At 42.0% G+C, this 27,976-nt stretch overlaps 1 protein-coding gene across 25 annotated transcripts in view; it reads right to left on the bottom strand.

Annotated features, from left to right (window-relative positions):
• KCNMA1 (potassium calcium-activated channel subfamily M alpha 1) overlaps positions 1–27,976 on the bottom strand; it is a 719,065-nt gene that overhangs the window by 55,386 nt on the left and 635,703 nt on the right. For all 25 annotated transcript variants that reach the window (XM_008519122.2, XM_008519119.2, XM_070612927.1 and 22 more), the window contains one exon: positions 27,153–27,345. In XM_008519122.2, the coding sequence (XP_008517344.1) occupies positions 27,153–27,345 (193 nt within the window). The remainder of the gene's footprint in view (positions 1–27,152; positions 27,346–27,976) is intronic.

A 27,976-nucleotide genomic window follows, 5' to 3' on the forward strand; every position in this document is an offset into this window, starting at 1 on the left:
TAGTGTCCATCTTTTCAGACTTTGGAATGTGTGCTTTTCAGCCAACCACATAACCAAGAACATGCATTTTAAATGCTACCTGTTTTCTTCCCCTAGAATAGTAGAGGGGAAAATTAAACTGTTTTCATCAGAAGTTTCACTCAAAAGCATGAAAAACTGCAAGTGACAGCTGTGCAGATTCAGTGGATGTGACGTTTTTGAATTTCTTCAACTTGACAAGTAAACACCTTAAATCGGTAATGCTATATGCATAATACATGGCCTGTATTTTGACATCCATCATCAAATGCTGACTTGAGAAAATACGAGCTTGTACATCAAGGAATAGCACCCGTAAAACAGGGAGAAATGCAGGTCACACGGTATTAGGAAAACTATATTTCATTACAGAATCTGCAACAAGCCAAAGCATCATTTTATTTCATCTTATTTAAAGACTCCATTTTCAGCTGTGAAAAGACTCAATTCCTTTGCATGAAACCTTCATTTAGAAATGACATGCCTGCCTCATAGGCCTCTCATTTTCCTTTCATATTCCATTTTCTCCTTCAGTCACCAAGCCTGGTTCCATTAGCATCTGCAAATGACAAACTAAGGTGGGTGTCCAAAGACATCTCTCCATTAAAGGTCTTCCTCTCTCCTACGCATGACCCCAAGAACAGGGCACTTTTGTTGGCAAGAAAACTTCAGCAATGATAATGTCTCTTTCTATTTGGCTACTTCTCTAGCCACACATCTTTAAAAACAAAAGGCAAAGAAAAGAAATAGGTTCAATTTTTTCCCCTTTGTGTAGAGTTGTGTTAAAGATGAAGAGAATTTATTAGCACTGTTTTCTTCTTCAGAGGTCCTAATATGGGAAAATTATGGTTTGGAATGGCAGCGCTAACCCAGATTCCCTAAGTGAGCTTGCAGAGAATAGAAATTCAGGCACCTTTCTTCTGAAAGGAGGAGGCAATCCAGCCTTTGATGCCATTTGATGACACCTACCCCATTCATCAAAGCAGCCATTGATAGAGGGGCAGGTGTAATTGGGTCCAGGTCTCTGATTGTCTTGCTCCCCATCCCATTATTGTCTGCTGCAGTGGATATATTTGTGGTTGAACTTTAAGTCTCTCTACATAAAACAGGGCTCTACTTCTGCATGTGAAAGTGCTGACACATGGAACATATCCCAGGGATCCTAATCTATAGCTAGAAAATAGTGAAACTGGGAAATACTCCCTTTAGTAGTTAAGCTAACACTTGGGAAATTAATTTTAGAAACAACCACTTTTTTGACAGAAGAGATGACTGAGAATGTTGTCTTTAGAGAGATGGAATGAGAAGGAAAAGATTCAAGTCATCTATACCCCAAGCTCTTACCGAGATGGCCTCCTGAATCTTCAGATGTGTCTGCATTGCTCTCTATTGAGCATGGATGTGGGGGGGAAGTTTGGGACTAAAAATGACTTCTAAAGACTACCGGACCTCCTTCCAATCCTCGGGGGCAGAGGTAATGGGTTTATGTTACCAGTTCTATTCCTTTGGCATCAGGCATAATTGGGCCCAACATTGCCCCATCAGGCATGCTCACTCCATATGCTGTATGAGAACTTTAGGCCAAAGACTGGGTTTTCTATTTCTCTAAACTCCTCAGATTGTCTGCAGAATGCCTGGCCCGTAGAGAAGAAACAGAGTGCAATAATTAAGAGCATGGACTTTGAAGTCTGTAGTCTTGGGTTCAAACTCTGGCTCACCAAATTATTAGCCATGTAACTGTGAGCATAGCACAAACTCTCTCCAAGTGTCTGATTCATTGTCTATAAACTGAAAGTATCTCCTACATAGGGCAGTTTTGAAGATAAAATTAAATAGTGTATTCAAAACGTTTAGTACAATGCCTCGTATGAAGCAAGTACTCAAAAATGTTGACTACTGATGTTAATATTTTACTAGGTACACAATAAATATTTGCAGACAGGCACAGCATCCATCACCACCCCTTCTCTATGGGTAAAGAACTGAAGTGGCTTTTGGTAGATTTTAAAAGGAATTTTCATATAGAGAAAATCCTGGAAAATTAATGGGAAGGCAATTAGAAGTATGAATATATTTTGGTAGAAATAATCAGACTAACCCAGTGATAAAAATATAGCCCAAAATATTTAAGGAAGGAAGATTCAGGATATGGGGATAACTAGGATTTTCTTTAGGTACGTGAAAAACTGGTGACCAGTCTTCATGTATGAATGGTTCCTAATTCCTTCTAGCATCTGGAGAATCTCTCTGTAGTCTTTTGTTTTCTAGACTTGATCTCCCATTTCCCTTAATTATTTAGGGGCATAAACTTTCCTCTTTTGTTTCTCAGGTTCCTTTTAAAATGGTTTTCACTACTCTCTACTTTCTCTTCCAGCATTCGTGTTCTTGACCGCTACTGGGCTCAAGTGAACAAAACCAGCAGGGTCTGATATTCTCTTCATGATGCTGCTTAGCCAAGGGCTGGCAGCACTCCGTCTCTGCCACACAAGTTACTGAAGGTTAAGTGACCTTTAGTTAAATTAGACAAGGATGTTTCAGTTAGGATGGATTGGAATTAAAGAATTTAATAAAAATCCTTGGCCTATTCCTAAGAAGTGCAAGGAGAAGAGACACTGAATAACAAGAAGACAACAGGAAGATTGCCAAGGTTTCATTTTTTTCAGTTAATTGTTTGGGGTACCTGATGCACGTATGCATACATGCACAGGATCGAAGAGGCACCATGTAGTTACAAGAAGAAAGACTGTGGGACTCAGACAAGATCTACCAGAGGGAAAGGCTATAAAAGGGTTCCAGGGTAAAGAAGACATGAATGCATTAGAAAACGAGAAAGACTCAATGGGATGGTCCCTGTGGAACTTAAAGCAAAGGCAAGGATGTTCTCAATCTAGACTAATTAAGATAATTGAGAATGAAGAAGATAGGCATAAACAGAACCTCAAGAAAAAAAAATAGCCAATATTTATTGAGTGCTTACTATACACCAAACTCTGCTCATGTAATAAGGTTTAGTTCTAAAACCTTCCTATGTAGATTCTACCATCTTACAGATGAGGAAACTGAAGCACAGAGAAGGCGAGCAATTAGCCCCAGGGCATACATCTAGGAATTAGCAGACCTCAGATTTAAACCCAGGTACGTTGGCTCCAGAGTCTCCTCTAAACCAGCACACCATATGGCTTCTTATCACGTGCCAAAGCTGTACTGAGGGGTTTTTCACAGGCCACCTCCTTTCCTCCTCATAACAACCCTATGAGTGTAGGGACTGTTGCTATTCCCATTTTGTAGAAGAGGAAAATAAGATTCAGAGCAGCCAAATAACTCCCTCAAGCATACACAGTTGCTAAGCAGATGTGAGAGCTGTAGCCAGGCACTCGGACTTCAGAGCCCAGGGACCACCGTGCCCTCTGCTGCCTCCCTCTGCAGGTGATGTTCTCTCCTCCTCACGTGCCGACCTCAGCAGGTAAGTCTGAGGCCCGAGCCAGTCTTACTCTTTTATTGTTTTCACTTTTAAACAATAGCAGATGACAACTGGGAGCCATTGTGGTTATGCTTAACTTGCTTTGGTATGGTAGCATGCACAGCTCAGTACCTATAACAAATGCTTTATTACAGCACTTTTCCATGGGGGAAAACACAAAGTACTTTCTAAATCTCCCCTAGTTAAATCCCTAAGCCTTTCCATGGAGAGAGGGAGACAGAAATTCTTATCAATCACCTCCCCTAGAATAGATGGAGAAATGAAGGTAAGTGCCTCCACCACCCCCATAGATTTAACATAAAGGAATTGGTTTGAATGGTGGGCCAAATTATCTTTTATTGTGTGCATATAAATGATAGTTAGAAATCCATATGCTACGTTAAACTAGGGAAATAAATTAGGCAGAGTCATCTCGGTTTGCTGAGACAGGTATTCAATATGAAGTTGTAAAAGGAAAAGATCACCATTAAAAATGATCTATAAAGACATGTTAAAATCAAGAGAAACATCTCATATTACATCATCTATGAGATGAATTAAATTTCCTGTTAATGCCGGGGAAAAAAATTCCCAAAGCCAAATGTCAAATGAAGTGAAGATCAATAAAAATATTTTGATAAGTAAACGCAACAATGCTATTTAACACATGATTGGCAACTGCTGAAACATAAATTATCCAAATTTCCCATTGCTGCTTATGGGAAAATTATGCAGATTAGAACTTGATTAGGCTTATATCATGAGACTCAATTTGGACTTTTAATCTATTAAGCTCCAATAAATGAGGCATCTGAATAGCTCCCCTGAGCAAATGCAGTAATAGCCACAGCAGTCATTTTTTTGCAGTATGTATTCCAACAAATTCTTTAGCAGCCGAAGTACAGAAAATTTCATGTATAGATGCACAATTGCTTTCTACCTTGTGGGGGGAAAATCCACATGAACAGGCTTAATTTGGGAAATAGGGGTTTGGAAAACTCTGTAAGAGAGATCTGTCAAAGACAAAACCTCAGTTTAACCTTGTAATATTTTTTACAGTAGTTTTCAGCGGCTTTCCACAAAGTTGGAGTCTTGAGTCCTGGAGGCCAGGCAGCTGACCAGTGTTGACTTAATGAAAAAGGATTATTTACCAAGGCAGTAGCTTCTCCTGACACTGCGCAAAGGCTACTCCAGCTGACCACTTTCCACTTAGGAGCCCAAGGGGGCACTGGCCCCAACAGGGTGCTGGAGGTCAATGTCGGGGAGGCATGGGGGGAAATGCCCCTGACAGTTTCCACTGTGTTGTTATCTGCTTTAGTCTACATAACGCGTGTGCTTGGAGCTGATAACTGCCCCTACCCAGAGGCTGAAAACAGAACTTAGAAACAGTATAAATAGAGAATTCTGAGAAACCTAAACCACACTATTGGGTCTCTTTTGCCTTTTTACCAATCACTCGATGTAAGAGATGCGAGGACTCTGGAAGCCCTCTAGTCAATCCCTCTATTTTACAGATGAAAAAACTGAGGCTCAGAGCAGAGAAGTTATTATATCCAAGGTCACAGAACCAGTTGGTAGCAGAGCCAGGATAGTTGATATCTGCTGTCATCTGCTCCTCTTTAACTCCTTCTCCACCTAAGGAACCCATTCCACAGTGTTTAGTGGTAGCGGTGGGTAGGGGCAGCCCTGTCCCCACTGTGGCCACAGGAGAGGCAACATGAAGACAGGAAATCTGACTTCACAGAGTCAGCAACATGATTTCCCATCATCCTGGACACATGGATGGTTTAAGATTGCCTGTTCCCCAAGCTGGGACCAATCCCTGTTCTCCCTAGGACCTGACATAAAAGATGTTAAAGATGCTGTGGTTGCAAAGCCAGAAAGATGTTAAGTATGGGACCGCTGGTGACCATTTAGCCCATGATGGGGCAAATGAATCAAGAGGTGAAGAGAACGAGGCACAGCTCTGACAGCACCATTCAAGCTCCTGGGCCCAAATGTGCCTAAAGCCACAGGCACCCCAGTTACATGACTCCCTTTTTGTTTAAGCCTTTTTGAGTTGGATTTCTGTCTCTTGCAACCAAAGTGCCCCAAATAGTACAGTAATTGAGAAAAATCTCTGTTCTTTACTTAGTGAAATGGTTCATGTATGTCTGAATTTCTATCAAAACAAGTGACTGTATCTTCATTCAAGGTTTCTTCTTCCTTTCTAGTGACCAGGGACGAGAACTGGGTCAATACTCACCTCTATTTTCTCTATTTGCAATAAGTACAAATGATATTTTTAACAGTACTTTTTCTAGAGACTGTATTTGATGAAGGCCTTGGGAAGTTGGTCCTAGCCACTGTGTAAAGTACCTCGTCTTTTTTAGAGTCTGTGTTTTGGGTCTGAACTAAACCAAAGCAAACTAAACCAACCAACCAACCAACCAACCAACCAACCAACCAAAATTCTCTATAGCTATTTGCTCATCAAGCTTCATAAGATCTATTCAGCACTTAGATAAGTCTTACACACATGAAGCAAATATATTTGCAAGAGTTGTCTCTCCAAGCAGACAGTCTCTTTCCTTAAAGTTAGCTTAAAGAGCTTACTGTTCCTAATATGCATCTCTCAGAAGGGCTGATAGAAAGGCGGAAGGGTGGGAGGGAGGGAGGGAGGGAAGAACCAAACTAGTCATAACTCAAACACAACTTTACCACAGATTTGGAAAGAAACCTAATTATTCACCTGGTCTAATGTCTGCATTTGCCCAAGCACTCACAGTGTCATAGTGAATTTTCCACTTTTCAATTGCTTTTTACCCACCTCTAATTCATCTTACAACTTAAAAGCAAGATATACTTTGGTGATATGAATCAACTGACTTAAAACTTCTCTTATCCTTTAGCGTAATCATTTTCACTCCTAAAAATATGTATACAGCCATAATTTCCTTATATTAAAGATTTGGTTACAACGTTCTTCCTTTGTAGTTATTAAGCAATAATGTTAAATTGAAAACAATGTGAATGTTCAGTTTTAGGAAACTGATTATGTTAAGTACGCATCCACTAAAACTATGCAGAAAAACATTTAATGACATGGAAAAATGGCCATGATAGAATATGTGTGGGAAAATACAGGTCTATACTAATACATATGATCTATTTTTGAAGAGAAAGTATTTATATCTACAGAAATGACACTAACGTGTCCACTTTCTTATATCTGCATGGTAAACCTATAGGGAGTGCATAATGTCTTCCTTCTGCTTATATGTAGCTGCTAAATTTTCTAAAATTAATACGTTTTATTTGTGCAGGGAGAAAAAAATTGCCCAAATCATAAACTAATAAAAGAAAAGAACCTGACACTTTGAAACCTTGTGTGATTTTTACAGGCTGAGACTAGCTGGTTGACATAGTGGATGGACTCAACTTGTTGAGCTGTGAGGATCCTAAAGGGCATTTTGAGAACCCACTTGCTTTGGAAGTTTGGGAAACTGAGGCTCTAGGATGGAAGTGACCAGTTGAAGGTTACAGATTAAGGGGCTTTAGAAGAACAGGGCCAAGAAAGAGTTTTTAGGGTTCCTGGATCTCTTTTATTTCAACTTTCCACCATTTTATAATAGCCACTCAATCTTAGAGCAAAGGATCCTGAGTGTTCATGTGGCTCTAAAGAGCCCATGGAAACCCACAGAGTTCCATGAACATGGCTGAGGGGAGGAGCAGTTACAGCTGGTTTCCAACACAGAAGAGAGGCACTTGCTGATTCTCATCCTTGCTCCCACCAAGGCTTACCCAGATCAGAAATCCATCCCCTGGCGTCTCCCAACCCAGCTCCTACCCCTCCTTCACCTCCTCCAGGAAGTCTGCCTTGACTAACTTCTCTCCCCCATTTACTTACTTCATGAAGACATTTTCTTCTGCACTTTTTTATTCCCTTTATTTACTATTTTAAACTGTGCTAATTACTACATGCTAATGTTTATATGTTTTGGGCATCTTTAATGTTCTCTTTGTTTTATCTTCATACCTGTTGAATTCTTCATTTCAATATGGCATAGACTATGCATGGACTCTTTGCTGCCACTGCAAGAGGACAAAGGCTGTTTTGCCACTAAGACAGGATCTCTTCTTTCATGCTGGATTGCATTTCCAATAAACTAAAGGCATACTGTGCCAGAGAAAAGGTAGATAGATACATTGCAAGCCAGTGATAAAGAGGATACTAATAAACACACAGAAACCTCCTTGTGCTGCCAAGACTATATACCAGTTTGTTTCCATTACATCAATTTTTTCTCCCCCTTTTATGAGCATTAATCAAAGAAATGCAAAGCGCTCATTAAAGTGATAGATTGACTGAAAATGTAGCCATCTTCACATTGTAAACAGTCTCTTTACATTCTCAGGGCTATGGGCTTTGTTTTTTCAGCATTTGTCATGTAGTTCAAATGTCCTTTTGCATTTAAAACACCAAATGCCAAATGGGCCCAGTTGTTTGGTTTAGTGTGAACCAATAGCCAGCGTAGCAAAAACCAGAGCTACGAAATCACAAGCAAACTAAAACATCCGCATCTTCAGTGCACAGAAAATTAAGTAGCTGTAAAAGATAGATTGGCAAAGTGATCCAAAGTATCGCCATGCAATTCAGAAAAGGCAGAATGCCATCACAGAACCTTTCCGCCAGCTGTCTCTGACAGGTTCTACAGACACGGCACCTGGCCTGAGATAGTGGCCAAGGGGCCAAACATTTGATAGTCCTTTAAAAGAAAGCACTGTAAATGTTTTCTTTTGAGTTTTAAAGGCTTTCCTGCATATATGTTTACGCTAGCAGATGAATATACAACCAGGATCTTGGATCTTTGGCGTCAGGCATTCCTACACACACACACACACAAAACCTTCACTAAAGAAGAGATTGATTGGTGCTAGTCTGATTTTGAGCAACTCTTTTTACACCATGGTCAATATCCTTTGACCACAACCTGAAATGAGCCATAACGTTGTGGTTAAGAACTTGAATTGTGGAGTTAGACTGCCCGAGTTTGAGTACTGCCTCATTTGGGTTCTAGTTTTGTGATCTGGGGCAATTTACTTAAATTCTCTGTCTTAGTCTCCTCATCTGTAAAACGGAACAGTAATACGTCAAAAAGATTAAATGAGTTAAGTAATACAGATACACTACTTACAACAGTTCCTGGCATAGAGTAAGCACTTTATAAGTACTAACTTACTTATTATTACTATTATTAAATTATTTCAATATAATAATGGTAATGCTGACAGAGAAATGGACAGAATCCAAAGACATGGTTTTGGCCCCAGGTCCATTACCAACTCCTTGTGAGAACTGAGAGGGATTCAATGTCTTACCCAAACTCAAGGCAATGCCCCAACCCCTTCTGACTCTCAAAAACCTATTATACTAGTTCTGGGGTATTGTATACAATATTGGAACCATGATAACTTTGGGTTTAATCACTCAATATTCAGGAATGACTGCAGGGTTGTTTTTTAAGGAAGTAGAAGATACAAGCCCTCTTTTCCAGCATCCTAGCACATAGTCTGTATCAACAAACACACCAATATATGCATACAAGAGACATAGACTAAATGCACTGTACCATGACAACCATGTGGCTTGCACATCCCAACTCTAGACATGACATCATATCTTCTCTCAGGAGTAACCCAGAAGGCGTGATCTTCCTTTCAGGAGCCCTGCATCCACCCCACTCACTAACAGACAATACAGGTCGATCACCTGCTGTGTGATCATAGTCACGGCAACTGCTCTAGTCCTCAGTCTATTCATCTGTAAAATGGGGATGAGTCTGAGGTCCCTTTCAGCTCCGAAGTTTCTGTCTCTTTCATCAGATCAAATTTAAAAAATAAGCTCACACAAAATAAACGAGCAAGAATCAAGAGACTCTTACAGAGGCTCTTTCCAGCTCTAGTGGTGATCCTGCCTTTCAATTCAATTTTATACCTTTGACCAAATAAAATTTCAGTGCCCAAACCAATGAGAAGGATGTACTTTCTCCAAAGTTGTTATAATGGCTGAAAAGCCCATAAATAACCATTTACTAAACAAACAGTATGGGCTAAAGGAAGAGAAATTGCTGCAATTAGGCTCCCAGAGTCCGCAGGCATGGTACATAACAGTGCGGCTTTCTCCTAATCCTCACAATATGCCACCAGTTTTTCCATTTTCTTGAAGTTATCTTCATATTCAAGATGCTATCCCCAGCCATTGTGGGCTTTAGAACTACTTTTAATTTTAATTTAAAGAGCAATTAAAGAAAGACAATGAATACTTTGGATAATAAAGTAAGTGATTAGCAGCATGCAAATGACAAAGGCTTAATGATAATACAGTTCTAGTCTCCAAAGGGCTTGTCTTCTTGAGAGAAAGCCCTTTCTACATGTGGTTGTTCAGCTAATGTGTCTCAACCCACAATTACAACATCGCTGACACCATTAACCAGTGAAACAACATCACTTCGCAAAATCCTTGTTGTCTCATTAAAATGGAAAGGGTCAGGTAATTCACCAGCATTGTATGTCTAGTTTTGCTGTTGGTAATTAGCAAACATTACCCAGCATGGACTCCTGCAAGGAGCTAGAGAAAACTTTGTGAAATATTAAAGAGGGAAGTCTTTATATTTCACTGGAAAATTGAAGAGGTGCAGTAATATTCTCCTAATATTCTCCCTGTCACTCCCTTCCATTTAGGAAAAGGAAGGAGCAAGCTGAGAGTCTGACTTGGGGAGAAATGTTAAGAATGCATTGGGAAGTCACTGTCCAAATCAATACTCTGAGTTGGGCTGTGTATGGGCAAAGAGAGTCTGTGTCTCTATTTGCAAAAGGCAATTGGGTGGGGAGGACAGGAAAACTGCAGACTATATCTTTATTACTCTTACTTAGGTTTTTTTGAATTAATCTCCTTGAAATAGAGGAAAGGAACTATAAAAAGTTTTCTCTTTGGAACACTTTATCATTTAAATAAGCACCAGAATTGTTTATTCAAAAAGTTATTTATATATATTTTTAAACGTAGAGATTGAGGAAATATATCCCAAGGCCCCGACTTCCTGCCTCTCTGCTTCCTAATGAAAACCTCTGTAGACACTGGAACTGAGACCCCGCCCAAAACGCCAGCCAGCACTTGGTGTGTTGTCAGGAAGCAGAATGGTATCTTATTCTTTAAATGGAACTTTTGGAACATAAAATACATTCCAATAAATGTGAACAGAAAATTATGAATTCATTAAACTACTTTGGTATCTTGTGCTATATATAATATTTATATTCCAACTACTGTAAAATATGCTTTAATATCTTTAGGCAACTGTAAGGACTTAAATATTTATAAAATAGCTAAAGATAAAGTATGGCCCTCTTATTCCTACATACAGATGATGTAAGACGTGCAATCAAAGACAATAACACTGTCTGCCCATTTGTCATCTTAAAAGAGCCGATCAACGCGCCGTCCCTCGTGTGCCATCTACTTAAGAGTTGTTGCCGACACAGGCAACTCCAGAGGAGTTTGTGCCTTAAAAACTACCTAGAGTGCTATACTTCACAGAAAACAGGGCTTTCTGAAAATGGAGACAAAACAATAAATTTGCAGGCAAAACAGCTCCAAGAGGGGCTTCAAAATACTGCTGTATTTATCTCTGGGACATCTGGGAATGGGAAGCATTTTGATTTAATATTTCATAACACAGAGGCAATTGCTTCCTTGCACGGTATATAATTAATGCTCATAAAAAGAGGGTTTTTAAAAAAAATTCCTCAGTATCCTAAAGGCAAATAAATAAATAAATAAATAAATCAGAAATAGACACACCTGGACTTCCTTTAGAAATGTAGAACGGCCTCATATAATCCAGTGAAAAGGAAGCTGCCATGAATTTATAATCACCTGGGGCCCATTAAAAGTAAGTTTATAGATTAAGTGTGGAACATCAACCCTGACATTCTCATTATTTACCATCCTTCCTTGTCGTTAGACCCAGGGTCTGATTGATTTTCAAAATTCTTCATTTCCTAACTGATTAGGCGTTCTGAGAACTACCTGCATCCACCGGCCTTGATCTCTCCCAGGCACACTTTCTGGGTTTATTTTCCCTGCTCTTGCTGGTTCAGGATGGTATAAGGCTGGGAACCACCTGGAAGTCCACGAGTCAGAGTCATTCCTCACATACCTTGCATTTTCATAATGTTCCTTATACCTTCCAAACTCTCGCAGTCACCCTTAGGAGGCTGCCAGTTCTATGGAGATGCAAGCTTGTTGAGTCAGCAGCCCTGGGGAGAGGATCACTGATGGTTACCTTGGGTAAAGAAGGGACTAGGCCTGTGCTTCTCAACTGGGGCAACACCATGGTTCTGCATCCTATGCTTGCAATCTGATGCCTGCATCCTATGCCTAGAGTCTGAGTTAATTGCTCTGGGATGTGCCCTGAGCACGGCATGGTTTAAAAGTTCCCTGGTTGATTATAATGTGCCCCTAAGGTGGAAAAATCACCGGACTAAGTAAACTTCCTGAATTGGTATGCAAATGTTTCAGCATACATCTTTAGGGACAGAGAGAAGATCCATCATTCTATTAGATATTTAAAGGGATCCAAGACCCCTTCCCTAATTAAGAACTAATAATCCCCTAGGTCTCCAGGCTGAGGGCCAAAATTACTTTTTTAAGGGAAAAAGAGGGAAGCCAGGTGCCACTTACCATCTAGCTGGAGTAGCACGGGCCCTATTCCGCCAGTAGCAAATTCAGATTGGTGTCATTTCACCCAATCATTAGGACTCCTGCCACAACCAAATGCCATAGAGCGGATGTGAATGAGGTCTTCTGTCAGTGAAGCTGTCTGAGGCCTAGCCTCTCTGCCTCATAGAGAAGCTCCGTTGTGAGGTGCCACCCTAGCCTGTCTACAGAGGAAAATCCCAGTGGCTGCCCCAGTTCTTCCTCAACTCTTCTGTAGGCTTTTGTAAGCCTACCTTACCTGGACTGCTCACGTCCCACAGCTGTCTTGGTTTCCATGTGTATCTACTGAGAAGCAGAATCAACAGGAATTCTGCCTGCTGGGTGCAAAGAGATAACCCCACCTTGCTATATGTTATTTTGGTGGAACATATAAAAGAAAATGATAAAAATATCAAATAATAATAGTAACAAAAATAGCTAATGTTGCTTGATCTCTATGTACATCCCAGGTACTAAGTGCTTTACATCCATTCACTCAGGGCTGCCATGTATGGTTGTGAACGTCGGGCACGGGACAATAGCTCATCTAAGTGGCCGCTACTCATATCATGGACATGCTATATTTGCATTTATTAAAATTTTTTTTCCTAGAACATGGTAGTAAAGTGTATTGTTCAAACATAATCAGTATATTATGAGAATTTTGCAACAGACGGAAGTAAAGCGTCTTGAGAAAGGAGTGACTTTTTCTGACTCATGTAAAGGTACCACATGGACTAGAGAAAGCCCCGATTCTCACTTATTTCTCACAGCAATTTGATGACTCAGGTGCAGTTAGTGTTCTCAGCAAGAAAATGAGGCACAGAGAGGTTAAATAGTTTGCCCAGATCTAGTAGATGGCAGAGCTGGCGTTCAAACCCAAGCTGTCTGTTCCAGAGCCCACATATGCCATGGTTAAACTTGACTGCAAAGTGCTATTTCTATAGACCCTGATGTTTTGTAAAACCCTTCTGCAGCCATCACCTCTTTGGATTCACACATGATCCCTTAGGGTATTTAGATGGGGCCACTTTAACAAACTCCACTTTACAGATGAAGAAATAAAATCACGGAGTGTTTATACAAAGTCAAATAACACATGATTGACGTAACGGGGAATTAAAACCTGGTACCTTGACCCTACGTGATTGTCTCATCACTCCTACAGCCCTGTTTGTGATTCACCATCATAAACTACAGCAACAAAACCCATCTGCTGAATTCCTCCTGCCAAGGTGCTAGAACACCATTTGCCAGTCTGCTGCTGAGAGGAAGGTCCACCTCCATGTGGCCAGGAAAGCTCTCAGGAACCATTCAAAGCTCCCTGGAGCAGAAAGTAGAGACATTTTCTGCCCTTTATTGAACTTTAGAGGTCTTAATCCTACAGCTTCCTCAGGCCTTGGGCTGGTACTGTGTAACCGTACCTGCAATGAGGCCAGTAAAAAGTGGATGATCAGGAGCTACTAGTAAAAGTTAAAGAAATGGGATGATTTATACTAGAGCTTGGACAAGTCTGACCACAGCTCCTACCAACAAGTCCAACATCTTCCATCTTTGTAAGCCTTGCCTAGTGCCCGGCTGTCAAATGAATGAAGAGTGACTTAAGCCTGGAAGGAAAGGATGTGGTGTTTAATAAAGATATTGAGCTGTTTCATCTCATTGGAGAGCAAACTAAGACAGAGCATCCTGCAAACAACAGATATTGGGCTTAAATCATTTACCTGCTCACACAAACCTCTACTAAGTGACCACTTTGTATGAGGTGCCCCGTAAGCATTTAAATATAGTTCTTACTGTTGGTGGGAGTGGGGAGGTCATTAAGATGATAGAACAGGCCATTCTTTTGAGGGCCTATCCAAGTAAACAGTGACTCACCTACAATCATTTCCTTTGACACTGTGAAACCTTTAAGCCCCCTCAGTTACATCATTAGAAGACACACAGCCAAGTGCCCTTTCATGAACGCACTTGGCCTTTCCTGCTTATGTGCCTTCTCTCACTCAGCCTTGATCCCTTTTATCTTCCCAAAGTCCTTTCACTTATGATAATTATATCTATTTTCAAATTCAACTCCGCTTACTCTGGAGTCCCCTCTCTGATCATTGCACCCAAAGCAACTTCTGCATTCACATAACACATTGTATGGTACCATCCATGGACTTAGAATATCTGGTAGAAAATCTTTACAGGAGATATCTAAGAGGATGCTCAATAACTACTACACTGCTCTTCTAGAATTTGGGGAATAATTTCCCCCCAAATCTTCCTTGAAGTATAATTGAAGTACTTAAGGACCATTCATATCCTTAAATATTCTATAAACCCAGAACTGAAGTCATTTATAAATCAGTTGGCTTCTTTGCAGGGCCTTTCTGAGCTAATGCCCATGCCGATCTTCCTCTACTTTTTAGTATGTGAGCTGCCAGCACAGTATGGCCACTAACAGAGTGGTGTAGGTCCACACCCAGAAACTAAACCCGGGCTGCCAAAGCAGAGTGCACTGAACTTAACCATTAGGGCACTGGGACTGGCTCAGCAGGGCCATTTTTTAAGAAAAGAAATAAACATTTTAGGATTACACATAAGTTTTTTCCTATAAGAGAATGAGTAAAGACAAAAATGCATTGGATGGTTGGCTGGGGTCATTTGCTAGCTTGAGGCGTGCATGCTATCTTCACAGTATGTGGATTAAATTCATGCCCCAGAAAATTACAAATGACTCACACCATGCATTTTGCAAGGTACTCTGGAATATTCCAAATCCCATATTGTTAAATATGTGCATTAAAGTTGTTCCATACAACTTATTTTATATGTCTATGTCACTTCTGCCTATAGATCCCATTAGCATCACGAGAGCATCATGGAAAGAGCAAGGACACTAACCTCAGGCATAGGATATAAACCAAATTGATGCTCAGGAAAAGAACTATTGGTTGATCCATCTTTGTCCAGAGTCTCAACAGGGCCCTTAGAGAGTCCATGGGATGACAAGACTTCTTTTACCTTTCTCTGATTATACAACTGCACTTTCCTCCTACAGGACAATTTGTCTGGACCATTTTCTGAGCATAACATACCACCTGAAACCCTAGGCTTTGGGAGCTAGAGTGGTCTGTTCACTCTCATCTTCTCCCTTCTATGGAAACTTTTACCCAGAGACTGGGATGAGTAGATAAAACCTGGAATTATTTTGTAAGTTTCTGGACAAAAGAAAGCAATATTTGGGTCTCAAACTTTCCACCCTCTTTCTGACAGCTCCAAAATCAAATCTTTTTTCCTGTTTATACAGGAAAAAAAAAAGCTCCAACAATTATACTATTTGAGGAGGTAGGCTAAGCAGAACTCTTCATACTTCTCCCAACTCCATTCATTTGTCTGGTTGTTGTAGTGAGGAAGACTGGGAGCAAGAGAATCCTAGAGTCTCTGATTGTTGAGACGGGGGTAGCCAGAGACCCACAAAATTGAGATACACAGAGACAGGAACATGCAAACAAACTCCAGCCCTTAGGTGCAAGGAGCAGTTTAGGAGAGGAGCTGGCACATGTCTTGAGTGCTTTCATTTTCCTGAATGTTTGTTCCCAGGGATGTTTCCATGGCCCTTAAAAGCAGATGTACAGATTCAGGCCTGTTCTCATCAGAATAACACTTGTTTTCTTTTATGGGGCAGATTGATGTGGTGAGAAAAGCCCAGGCTTTGGAATCAGACAGTTTGGGGATGAACTCCATCTGTTCTTGTCTAGCTAAGAGACTTGGACAAGTTGCTGAGTTTTCTTGAGCCTCAGTTTTCTCATCTGTAAAATGGAGATTATCAGGAAGATCAAGCAAGATATTGTATACGAATGTGCCTGGTGCATCACTTAGCTGAAAAATAAAGGAATTCTAATTTTTAACAAAGAGCATTAACTAGGCACACAAGTTTTGAGGAGTAAAGAAGCTTCTGAAAGCCCGATGCTAGGGCGATGAGTTCAACTCAAGCCCAACACCACCCCACATCTGTTTTCTGTCACTGAAGCTAAGATTTCCTTTCACGGCAATTGTCCCAGGCTGAGCACAGCCTGAGCAAGGAAGCGAATGTGCTCTGCATGCAGTTAGGAGGAAAAGGTCATTTTGTCTGTTGTTCCTTTTTCTTCCCCACATCCACTCCCCAAAGAAGACCTTCATTTATGAAGGGCCTAAAAACCTCCACAGGTTCAGAAAGTAGTCCAGCTTTCTCGATCTCTTGTTACAGCTACCGTTGTTTTCCTTGTTTCCTTCACTAGGAATTTATTATCGGAACAGTAAACAACAGTCTTAAGAGGATCTCTCATGTGGTGAAAAATGCCATGTAGGAAAAATTCTCCCAAGTTGAACTCATTTAGAAAACAGCTCCAATGGTTGCGTTGCTGAAATACATCTGCACCGCTGGGCTGAGATTCGTCTTGTGATGTCCACGGAAGAAATGCAACAGGGCAGGCCCCTTTCTGTATTGGAGACCTGCTCGGAGCCCTAAGCCAGATTTTCTTTATTGTTCAGTAAGCTCTTTTAATGAAATGTACTACTCTTATTATAGAGGACTCAAAATAAGATCTAAATCACAAACCAATAAAAGAAAATTATTGGGCTGGGTATCTAAAGTTACTACCTAGAGGCTACTCCAGTGTGGTATTTATAAATCTCTAAACAGTTAAGTATAATTGTCTTTCTGGTTTTTGGGAAGGAAGCCAACAGCAGTTTCAGTTACAACTGAAGAAAAATATTTTAGCACTGAGCTTTGTTCATTTGGTGGGTATAAAGAGAAATGGCTTCTCCCCCACAACCATTTCAGAACTGAGAGAGAACATTGTGGTCATGAAATGTTATATAGGAGCAGCTGAAAAATTGCTTCTCTGATTTCAGGGAGGGAGAATGTGTGTGAGGACATGTGTATGGGTATGTTTGCAAGTGAGAGGGGGCAACCTGTGTGCAGGGGCAAGGCTTGGAGGAATAGAAGAGGAGAAAAGTGGGAAGGGTGGGTGTTGAAGAGGGTGACGTGGGAGTTGAAGATGGGAGTGGTGTGTTAGATTAATGGAAAAGCCAGATGTGCAGCTGTTCACCCCATTGCAGGCTGCTCCCCATCTTAGACACAAAGACAGTGCCATTCTGGAAGGCTGTGAAAGCTTCCACTAAAAGACCCTTTATGACCCCAATCCTGCCAAACAGCACAGCTCTCTCTCTGGAGTAAGAATGTAAATCATCTAAAACACAGATCTCTATGTCATAAAAATCAAGAAAATACCAGAGACCCTCAGTTATAAAGAACCACAGAACTCATCTCATCCAATTTCTCTCCCATCACAAAGACCACATCAGTAACTTTCCTTTGGCAAAGGGACATGCGAAGATAGGATGCTCACTACATTTTTAGGCAGCCCATTCTGTTCTGGCAATGTCTTCTTCTGTAGAGCTAAAATCTTATTCTCTTTAATCATTAGCCATTGGTCCTGGTTTTGTCCAACGGAGCAGAAGATAAAATGGCCTTCTCGGTCCACTAGCCCCATTCTCTTAACTGCTTGGCAAGAGACATGTCGTCCAAGCATTTCCCCATTCTGGTCATCCCCTTGGCAACATTCTCATGTTTGTCAATTCCTCCCTTCAAATCTTCATAGCTCTTGACACACTCACTCTCAGACTGACCAGGATGAAACTACCACTGTTCAAAATAAATTATGCTTCTATCAATGAGGTCTATCCAGGCTGTCTTTAGTGATTATTTGAAACAATGCTCAATGGTCTTCATTACCTTCCATCCTATGGGTTTTGCCCCAAGGTTTCAGTTTAGGAAGATCATTTTGAATCCTGACTCCTGATATCCAATAATTTAGAGATCCTAATCCACATGGTCTTCCCCAAACATAAGATAGAAGTCACACTTTCTTCTCTGGAACAGTAAAATCTTTCTTAGACCTTAGGATTTTCCCTATGCCCCCAATTAATGCTGCCTTTTCAAGGACCACGGTCACACTTCCAAAAATAATGTCATTTCCAACTTGAGGCTCTTAACCTATGTTGAAATGCAGACAAAGAAAAGCATCCGCTTATATGTGGATATAACTTAGTGTAACTGTGGCTGAGGGCCATGGAAGGTTCAAGGAACCATGTGTGTGCGCATGCACATGCACATGTGTGCATTGTGAACATGCATACATACTTGTATGCCTGTTGGTGTGTTTGTGTAAGTCCACTATAATTTTTTTTAACTTGGTGGTTATAAAGAGGCATAGAATATGGAAAAATAATTTAGAGGAAGTGAGGAAAACCAGGCAGGGGACATTCGTCCTGGGTTTGGGACATATTCTCCTCCCCACTGGGGACATTGGGAGCCCAGCTCAGTTTGTGGTTTCGCTGCTTCTACCAATAGTTCTCTCTGCCCTTTCTAAGACATTCTTCAGACTTCTGTCTTTCACCTGTCTTTCCTCATCCTTTCCTCTGTTCCTAGAGCATGAGCAACGGGGCAGATCTCTAGCTGTGAACCTCTCCTGGATTCAGGACTTCATTTCCACCCATCTGCTTTTCATGCCCACCTGGATTTTCCACCAAGTCCAGGTGGAAATGAACCATCACTAAAACACAATGCTACCAATACCACTTTCTCCTGCGGTCAGCCCCTTCTCTCCACAGGCCTCTTCGCAGGAGTGTGTCACCATCCTCCCTCACTGGAAAGGAAGACCACTTTCATGCAGTCTGTTTTACATCTACTATGTTTCACACTAGAACTTCCTGTTCTTCGTCCATTCAAGGTTCCTGGTCTCCTTCTGGATAACCATAGTTCCTACCCCCTGTCCCTGTATCCTCTTCTTTTCCACTCTAAACAATGCTTCCCAGGGCTGCCAGATCAATCTCCCTAAATCTCAGGTCCAATCCCATGAATCTCTTGCATTGAAACCTTCCATAGCTCCTGAGTGCCTACTGAATTATTTATAGCTTCCTAACTCATAAACTGATAAAAGAATTATTTACAGCTTCTTAACCAAAGAAAAAATCCTCAACGCCCAACCCACACTTCAGCCTCATGCCTCCCTGCTGTCTTATATACATCCTGTATTTCTGCCAAATTGTACTCATTGCTGTCCCTCAAACATGTCCCCATGTACCTCTGCTCTTTCACTTCTGTTCTTCTCTCTGATTGCAGCCAACTCTATCTGTTTCTACTTACTGAAATCCTATGCATTTTTTTCAGAATGTCTCTTAAACCCAGCCTCTTCCTCTTCCTGTCTCTAATATTAGCCTCCATGGATTGTAATTCTCTCACAGTAATAAACCAGCATTCTGAACAGTTATACTTTTGCATCAGTAGTTGCAAGAATCAGGAATGTGTTTTATGACCCTATCTTCCCAGCAATACATGCCATGCACAGTCTGGGCACATGACAGGTGCTTAGTAAGTGTCTATAGAATTAGATTAACACCCTCAGGACAGGCAGCATGAACCAAATGAATGCAGAGCATATAACAGGAAAGGGAACAATAGAGGAACCTTAACACCAACATCCAAATTTAGCCCAGACATTGACATTCACATGCTCCATCTTCTTAAAGAGACCCAGGCTCTAAGGGGAGCCTGGCTGCTGGCTTTGGAGGTGAGCAACATTGCTCTTTAATAGCAGTATATTGCTAGATCTCAGCTCTGCTGCTTTTACAAAGTTGTGGTAAGGAAGACAGCCTGTCTACTGAGCAACTAATATCCTTACTTATCACCTTGAGACATGCGGCAGAGACAAGACTGACAAACACAGCCAGTGAGGCAAAAAGCAGTTAGAGTCTAGTGTCTCTACCACATGCCCTCATCCCTCTTTCTCCACTTAGGGCTTTTCCTTCTTGGGAGAGCTAATGACTATCAAAAAAATATGAAAGGTAGAAGGCAGACCAACAAGTTGAGCCAAAGAATTGTCCTGAAGAAGCAAAATGGTTTAAAGTTTAGGATTCCCAGGAGGTCAGGAGACCGAGGTTTAAATCATTACTCAATCTCTGCATGCCTCAGTGTCTTACTCTTTACAATCAAAATAGTAACCTCCTTCCCTCACACACCTTTTCTGAGTGCCATCTAGAACAGTGGGTCTCAACCCTGGCTCTACAGGGGAATCACCTGAGAGCTTATGAAACTCCTGACGCCCAGGCTGTACCCTAGACCAGTTAAATCACAAGTGCTTAGGTGCAACCCAGGCATCCATATTTATTAAAGTTTCTCAGGTGATTAAATGTGTGGCCAAGGGTGAAAAACAGTGATCTAAGAAAAGCATATTGTCTTGGTTGGCAAAATTCCTACCACAAAATGGCAGCAAATGTTCACAAAGCATTAGCATTATTATCATGGTTGTTGTTGGTAGTGTTGGCTTTTCGTCATGGTTCATTTCCACATGGACTTAGTGGAAAATCCAGGTGGGCATGAAAAGCAGATGGGTGGAAATGAAGTCCTGAATCCAGGTGAGGGTGACAGCTAGAGATCTACTAGGAGCAGAGGAGAGCCTCAGGGGAGAAGATGAGGTGGTGGTAGCAGTGATGGCAGTATTCAGATGGGCTTTGATTTGGGTGTGGAATTCTCATGGAGAAAAACTGTTTTCAGTGTAATACCACCAAGTTCTGTTCTGGCTCTGCAAGGAATATTTCATTCTCTGAGGTCATCACATATTCCTCTCTCTGATCAAACTTCCCACCCTTTGGCTCTCCCACCCCTTACTTCACACCCCTGTTCTTTGACCTCATAGGGATTTATTTCTTGCTTGTTTTCTGGCCTCTTTGTCAATAAGTCTCAACTCTGATTTATCTCCACCTACCATCTTAGACCCGGCAGCCACTCATTTTAATACTCTCTTAATTAACAGCACCATGGAATCCTTTGCCTCCTCCAAATGTGCATCCCAACCTAAAGCCAATTTCCACTTTTTCTGCTCTTTCTGACAAGCACTGCAGAGAAAACTGCAGCACTGTGCTGACTGGGTTCATTACACCTTCTCAGTGCCAACCTCAGCTGGTTCTCACCAGCGCTCACTCATGCTTTCCCCTAACTCCAGTCATTTCCCTTACCTGTTTCTCATGATATCTGCTCTAAGCCTTTATCACCATCAGTTCCCTGTCTCAACTGTCCTGTTCCCTAAACTCCTCAAGGAAAGCAAAACTGGCTGCTTCCTGAAGAAAGTAGAAGCCATGGGACTGAGCTTCCTCCAGCTTCTCTTCCCATCCAGCCTTCTGCATCAGAGGAATGAGTATCAATCCTTCTCAGTTTTAAAGCCACATTATCTCCTGCTTCTCTCTATCATTTAACAACTCTCTCCTATAGCTTCAAACTTTCCCTCTCTTTGTGAGTCTACTCACCTTTGTCTACTGCAGCCAGCAAATATGCTGTATTTCTGCCCATTCTAAAAACAAAAAGGAAATCTTTTCTTTGATGAGATCCTCAAAACATCCTATTTCTCTCCCTATCGGCACTTAAAGAGTAATATATGGTCTCCAATTCTCATCTCACCTTAAGGCTTCAGACCCCTGAATATGGGCTTCTACAGGCAACAAGCTACTCATCAACAACTTCCTGAGCATCAAATGCAGTGCTGCCTCTTTTCGGCCCTCATCTACTTGACTCTTTTGCAGTATCTGATAGCACTAATCATCGCTTCCTTTCAAATCAGTTCAGCTCAACAAATTTTTATGGCATACCAACTCTATGTCAGATCCTGTGCTAGAGGCACTTAGGGACATGAAGATGAGCAAGACAAGGAATAGTCCTTGTCTCTCAAAGAGCTCACAGGCTACTCAAGAAAGACACATATCAACAACAATTAGGATATATTCTAAGTTGCTATCTGGAATTTATTCAGCTCTCTTCTCCTTTGTCTTTCACAGCACCCATTCCTACTTCCCTAAGTCTTTGCCCTCAGCCCCTTTCACGGGATTCCTTTCTTCTGTCTGTCCCTTCAATATTGATGCTTCCCAAGGTTCCATGTTAAATTCTTTTCTCTTAGTTGCTCTGCCTGTCTCCCTGGGAAAAACCCACTTTCAAGGCCTATATACTGTCCATTACCGATGATTTCCAAGTCTATAGCTTCAAATCTAACTTCACCCCTATAGCTGTATGCTCTTATTTCTTGCTGGATGCTCTACAGATACTTCCAACTCAAATGGACCAGGACCAAATTCTTTACTTTCTGCCCCAAGCCTGTTTCTCCTCCTGGGTCCTCTGCTTACTTAATCACTTTTACATCTCCCCAGAAGCCAACCTCGAAACTCATTCCTCACTTCTCATTTTTGTTCACCCACACCTCTTTTCCATCCAACCAGCCTTCATTGGCTATCTTTTCTGTTTCAAATCCATCTGAATTTCTGTCTCACCTTTGTGACTGCCATCACTAAAGATGTACGTCAGCCGTCATCCCACCCCTTCTAGTCCATTGTAATAGTTTTCTTGCATAGCTCAGGCCATTTTCTCTTTTTTACCTCTAAACTGTGTTCATATTTTTGCCTGCTATCTTTTTAAAACATGGATTTAATAATCATCTTCCTATAAACCCGAACCCTTAGCAAGGCAACAAGCCTATGCTCTAGACCTGGGCTGTCCAATATGGTACACATTAGCCACATGCCACTTTTTAAATTTAAATTTGTTAAAATCAAATAAAAGGAAAAATTCAGTTCCTCAGTCACACTAGCCACATTTCAGTGCTCAATAGCCATCTACAAATGTCACTTCTTCTTGGAAGCCTTCTCGACTCCTTGAAATATATAAAATAAGGAGCTCTCTGTGCTCCTGTATTTCTAGCCTGGTCCTGTCTCACTGCACTGTAATTATTTATGGAGGTGCCTCCTCCACTCACCTGAGGATGGTGAGTGGCTGAATCCTAGTCATCTTTGTGTCCTGGGCCTTTATAGCACCTGATGCACAGCAGGAACTCATTTATTCCTCTTTCTTTCCCTTAAGAGTTACCCTTACTGGGAGAATAAGCAGGAAGAAACTATAAGATGCTCATTTCACAACTCGACATAAAGTATAATGGGAAACTCAACCACAGACTCCCTCTTTCCAGGTACTTACTCAAGCGGCTCTGAGAATAGACTTTTCCTCCCTCTGCTCACACTCCCTTCCAAAATCAGACTCAGTTCTTGTCTTTTAGAACCATAGGGAAACAGTCTGGCAAGAGCAACTGTTGTACCAGCTGATTTAAATTGAAATGTTTTCCCCAGATAAATGCATACTAAATAATACACCAGCTCTCCAGCCAAAGGGAAGTGACAGGCGTTCTGTAAATAAAGGCACTTAGTTGCTGGTAAAGAGCTGTAAAGTGGTTCTGAGCTGACGTTTGCTGACCAGCAAGAAGTGGCTTCACCTGCTTTAGATAATTGTCACAGCAGTCTTGCCTGCTGTATATTAAAACTGCATCTCATAGACCCAACTGTCACATCGGATACACCATCCAGCATGGGGTATGCACCTTTCTCTGTAATTGTTTTTGACAAGCAGCCATCACATCTCAGATCTTTTCAGAAACTGTCTGGTCCAGAATCCCTAGGCTTGGTCGGTTCTGACCACCATGTGGGCTAGAACAGTGACACCAGCAGAGAATGTAAAAAGAGAAGAGGGAAAAGAGGTTTTATTAGTCTAGGAGAGCAGGTAACACGCAGTGGCAAGTGTCCAAATACAAATCCCAATGAAGACTGCCTCCTCAATGTTAAGACACATTTTTGATGTTATATCTATTATGTTAGAAAAACTTTCCATAAGGATATAAGGATGTGTGAATACTCTGGTCCAAGAGCACACACATTTGTCCTGAGTCCACATTTCTATCCTGCTGTGTTCTGGAGAGATGATAATGTAGCTCTCAGGACAAAGGATGGGGTTTCGTAAGAACTCCAGAATAAATACCGATGAAAACCAGGCAGGAGCAGCCAAAAATCTATGTAGTTATCACTCAGGTTGGAAGTTAGATTTGTTTCCCAAAATGAAAAGAGTAACATAAAATCCACTTTGTACTCTGTAATTCCCATCCACTTGGAGCATGATCGTGCCAAATTTCCAGATGAAGGGTAACAAAAGTATCTGAAGCCAATGAGCATTTCAGTTGGTCAGAAGGGTCTCAAGAAGGGACAGTGGCAGGGAAATTTAGCTCGTCCATCTGGCTCCGCAGGCCAGGATGAGTCTGAAGAGTGAGCTGCACAGGAGCAGCCAGAGATGAACATACAGCACCCGCCTGTCAGGGAGGAAGCTACTTCCCATGTTGATGGCCACCACTGGACTACTGCCTTTTGGAAGGTCACAGTGTCACCAGAGAAGAGCGTTAGAAACCAAGGACAAGAGAAAAGCAGATGGAGTAAGAAGACGTGGGGAATTATGGGCTTGGTGGGCTATAGCTTCGACAGTCTCTCACTGAGAGAAGAACAGACAGCTGGCTACTGTGGGGCATATGTGCCACTCCACTGCTGACGAGGAGTCTACGAAAATTGCCACTGGCCAAAGGCACATCCTCTGTCTTCTTTTGGGGAGTGTGTGTGTGTGTGTACAAAATAAGGAGTGCCCTTCTCTTTTTTTGCAGGAGAAATGAGCTCCCTTTGCTTTTCTTCCCATCTCCCACCAAAACCTACTTTTCTTACTTATTCCTATGCTAAAAACAGTAAAGAAGGCTTTTGAAAATTGGGTGAATATCATGTGGCGGGGCGGGGAAGCATTTTTACCAGTTTTTCCATCATACAGGATCCGAGAGGCTGGGATAAAGTTTATGAGAGCTGGAAGGAACACCTATGTCAGATCCATACTAAATTATACATTGTATAATCGTGTAACTAAATTATACATTGATATTTTGATCTATGGACTGAAAAACATAATTAGTGGATTGGGAGGAGATAGGCACATTGGGGAAAGGGAGTGTTTTCCTGCCTCTCCTGCTTAGTTCCATCTCCTCCCGAAGGGAGCACTTCTCCAGCTTCCATTTCTTTCCATTCCCCTTACTAGTTCCAACCAGAAGAGGAGCGAGCATCTACTCGAGTTGGTCAGCTTGTTCACCGGACCTGGTTTTGTTAGTGTGAAGATTTATTGTGCCTTAAAGCAGTGCACTTGAGTCACCTGGGAACCCTGTTAGAATGCAGATTCTGGCCCAGAAGGTCTGGGGTGGACTTGAGATTCTGCATTTCTAACAAAGTCCCTGGGTGATGTCCTTGTAGGAGTGGGGGAAGGAGGAACCACATTGGAGAACAAGTACTTAAAAGCAGGAACCAAATGCTAGCTTGCCTCTTCCAGTTCCCAGAAGGCCAGCTTACTGTCTTCTCACATCCTTTGTCACCTCTACTCCCTGAGTAGGCGTGCAGGAGGCAGGCCCTGCCTCCCCAGTATGCACTTGGGTAGATAAGAGTTCTTTCTTAGAGCCTTGACATGTTGCTCTGCCCTGTGGGTACGGCTGAGCAAGTGGATACCAAGAGCTAGATTTGGGGGAGAGGTGGAGGAGGATGGAAGGGAGAGGTCAAAACTAGGCTTCAGGCTGTATCAGGCAGAGTTATGTCAAGAATAGAAGCCACTCTGTTCCAACTGTGGAGAAAATTACAATTGACACAACCATTGCAAGGACTGTAGCAGCACAAGTCAAAGAGGCCATCATTAGCCATTTCACCTGCAACACCAAGTGGAAGGTTCTCTTGAACTTCACCAGAAGGTGCTGTGAATCTCAAGACCCTCGAAGAAGCCCACAGACCCTTTGTCAGTCCCTAGCAGCAAAGCCAGGGGTTCTCAGAAAGCTCCCCTGAGAGTTTCTCTGAAGCTTGCACCTGCTCAGTGTCTGCATGCAGCTGCCTCCAAAGAATCAAGACTTCTTTATCTCTTCTAATGTCCAGATCTTACCCCTGTGCTCCTCTCTCATTAGCAGACTCCAGCCTAGAACCATGCAAGGAAGAAGATTCTAGGGACTCTTCTTCCTGTCTTTGCTGCAATGTTGAGCAGATATTAGAAGGAGGTGTCGTGATGCTGAGTCAACAGAAGATAATCCAGCACACAGGTCCAGGCCGCATGATCGAGCTGAGCTTTATCATATCAATAAGATGGAACTTCACATCCTAGCAGCCATAGTTCTCATGGGCTGTGCTCTCTCTACCTTTGATACTGGAAAGATGGGATTCAGGCCCCCATCAGGAACCCAATGCCACCCATCCAGTAGACTACACACAGTTCATGGCAAGCCTACACTGAGGCGTTATTTGGAGGAAAATGCTTCACATCCTATCCTGCCAGGCCCTGATGAGTGAAGTTGTTTGTTGTGGGGTTTTCCCTGTGCTGCCTCTCTAAGACCCATAGATGACATCTTTACTTGTAATTAGCTTGCTCCAGATCCTGGAGAAAATGACAGGGAAGACCGGGGCAAAGCAGAGAAGGCAGAGGTGCATCATTTCACGCTGTTTTATCTCCTATAGAGAATGTGTGGACTGATGAGCATCACCACTTGCTCAATGACTTTTAACATCCATATAGACATCACTCTCCAGAGATCACCATCCCTTGGTCAGCAGATCACAATGTAAAGCTTAACACCTCCATGCAGCTATAACAATAGCAAAGCTTAATAGGTCAAACGGAAATATATATACTGGGGAGAAACACTGGGAATTGTTCAGCCAGCATCTTTTCTGTGCTCTGACCATTTAGCTGATGACTCTGATCATTAAGCCACAGTTTGGAATGGCTGGGTGGGTGGTGATTTAAAGGTTGGTTTAATCTCTGGGAAGGCAGCCTATTCTGAATGCAGGAGTTCAGGTCTCAAGCCTGCTTCTCAGGACAGCAAGAAGAGGCAGCAGATGCCCTTTTGAAAACCATCACAGCGACCATAGGTTTCACTGCCAGGCAGGCTGATGTGAGCGTCTTTGAATTATTGAGTGAAGGATATCCCTTTTGCCAGCCCCTGTCCCCTGTAGGCACAGCAGAGAAGTATTACAGGCTGTCCTTACCTTGGGAATTAGCCTGCAAGACCCCGATGCTGTCATCAAACTGCATAGATTTGATGTTGAGTGACGCCAAGATGCATTCCTTGTCCTGCAGCGAAGTATCATCAATATTATTCTGATTGGCTGACAGGATAACGCACATGTCACAGAGGTTGATGTTGACGGCCCTTAAATCAGCCCGACTCAATGGCGTACCCTTCGGCATAGAAGAAAGAAGAAAAAGGAGAAGCAAAAGTGAGACTGAGGGACGAGAGGGAAAGAGGAAAAAATAAAAACAAATTAAAGATTGAGCTGGAGCTTTGGGAAATTATTTAACAAGTATCTTTTTTATGCCTTGACATTAAGCTGGCCTAACTGCATTCACGGGACTAGGAGCTGTGTGCTAATCTAAAGGGTAGTCGGTGCTGATGGCAGCATTTTAGGCTTGTTCTCAAAACTCAATCAAGCCATTACTAACAAACAAGGGAAAGGAATAAGGCCAGGGCTCTACATCTTCTTCCTGCCTGGCAATCGTCTTGATTTCAGTAACTGTCCTGTGGCAACCTCTGGCTTTCAGAACGTAACAAGGGGGTGGGTTTCAAATGCCTGTTTATTTAATAGCAGGTCACTTCTGCCTCAGGCAAAAGACAGCAGCTCCAACTAAAATTTCCAAGGCAGCCAAGGGGAAATAGCCAGTGAGGAGGGTGTGTTGGGGGGCGCTGAAACTGCTGCTCAATTTGGAGGATATGGGAGGCAGTGGAATTAATGTGCCTCTTGCAAAGGGGAGACGAAAAGGAGTTAAGCTTCAGGTCATATAATTTTTTTGCATATTTTCAGCAAGAAAAAAC

The sequence above is a fragment of the Equus przewalskii genome, chromosome 1, assembly GCF_037783145.1.
Source record: "Equus przewalskii isolate Varuska chromosome 1, EquPr2, whole genome shotgun sequence".
Classification (NCBI taxonomy): Eukaryota; Metazoa; Chordata; class Mammalia; order Perissodactyla; family Equidae; genus Equus; species Equus przewalskii.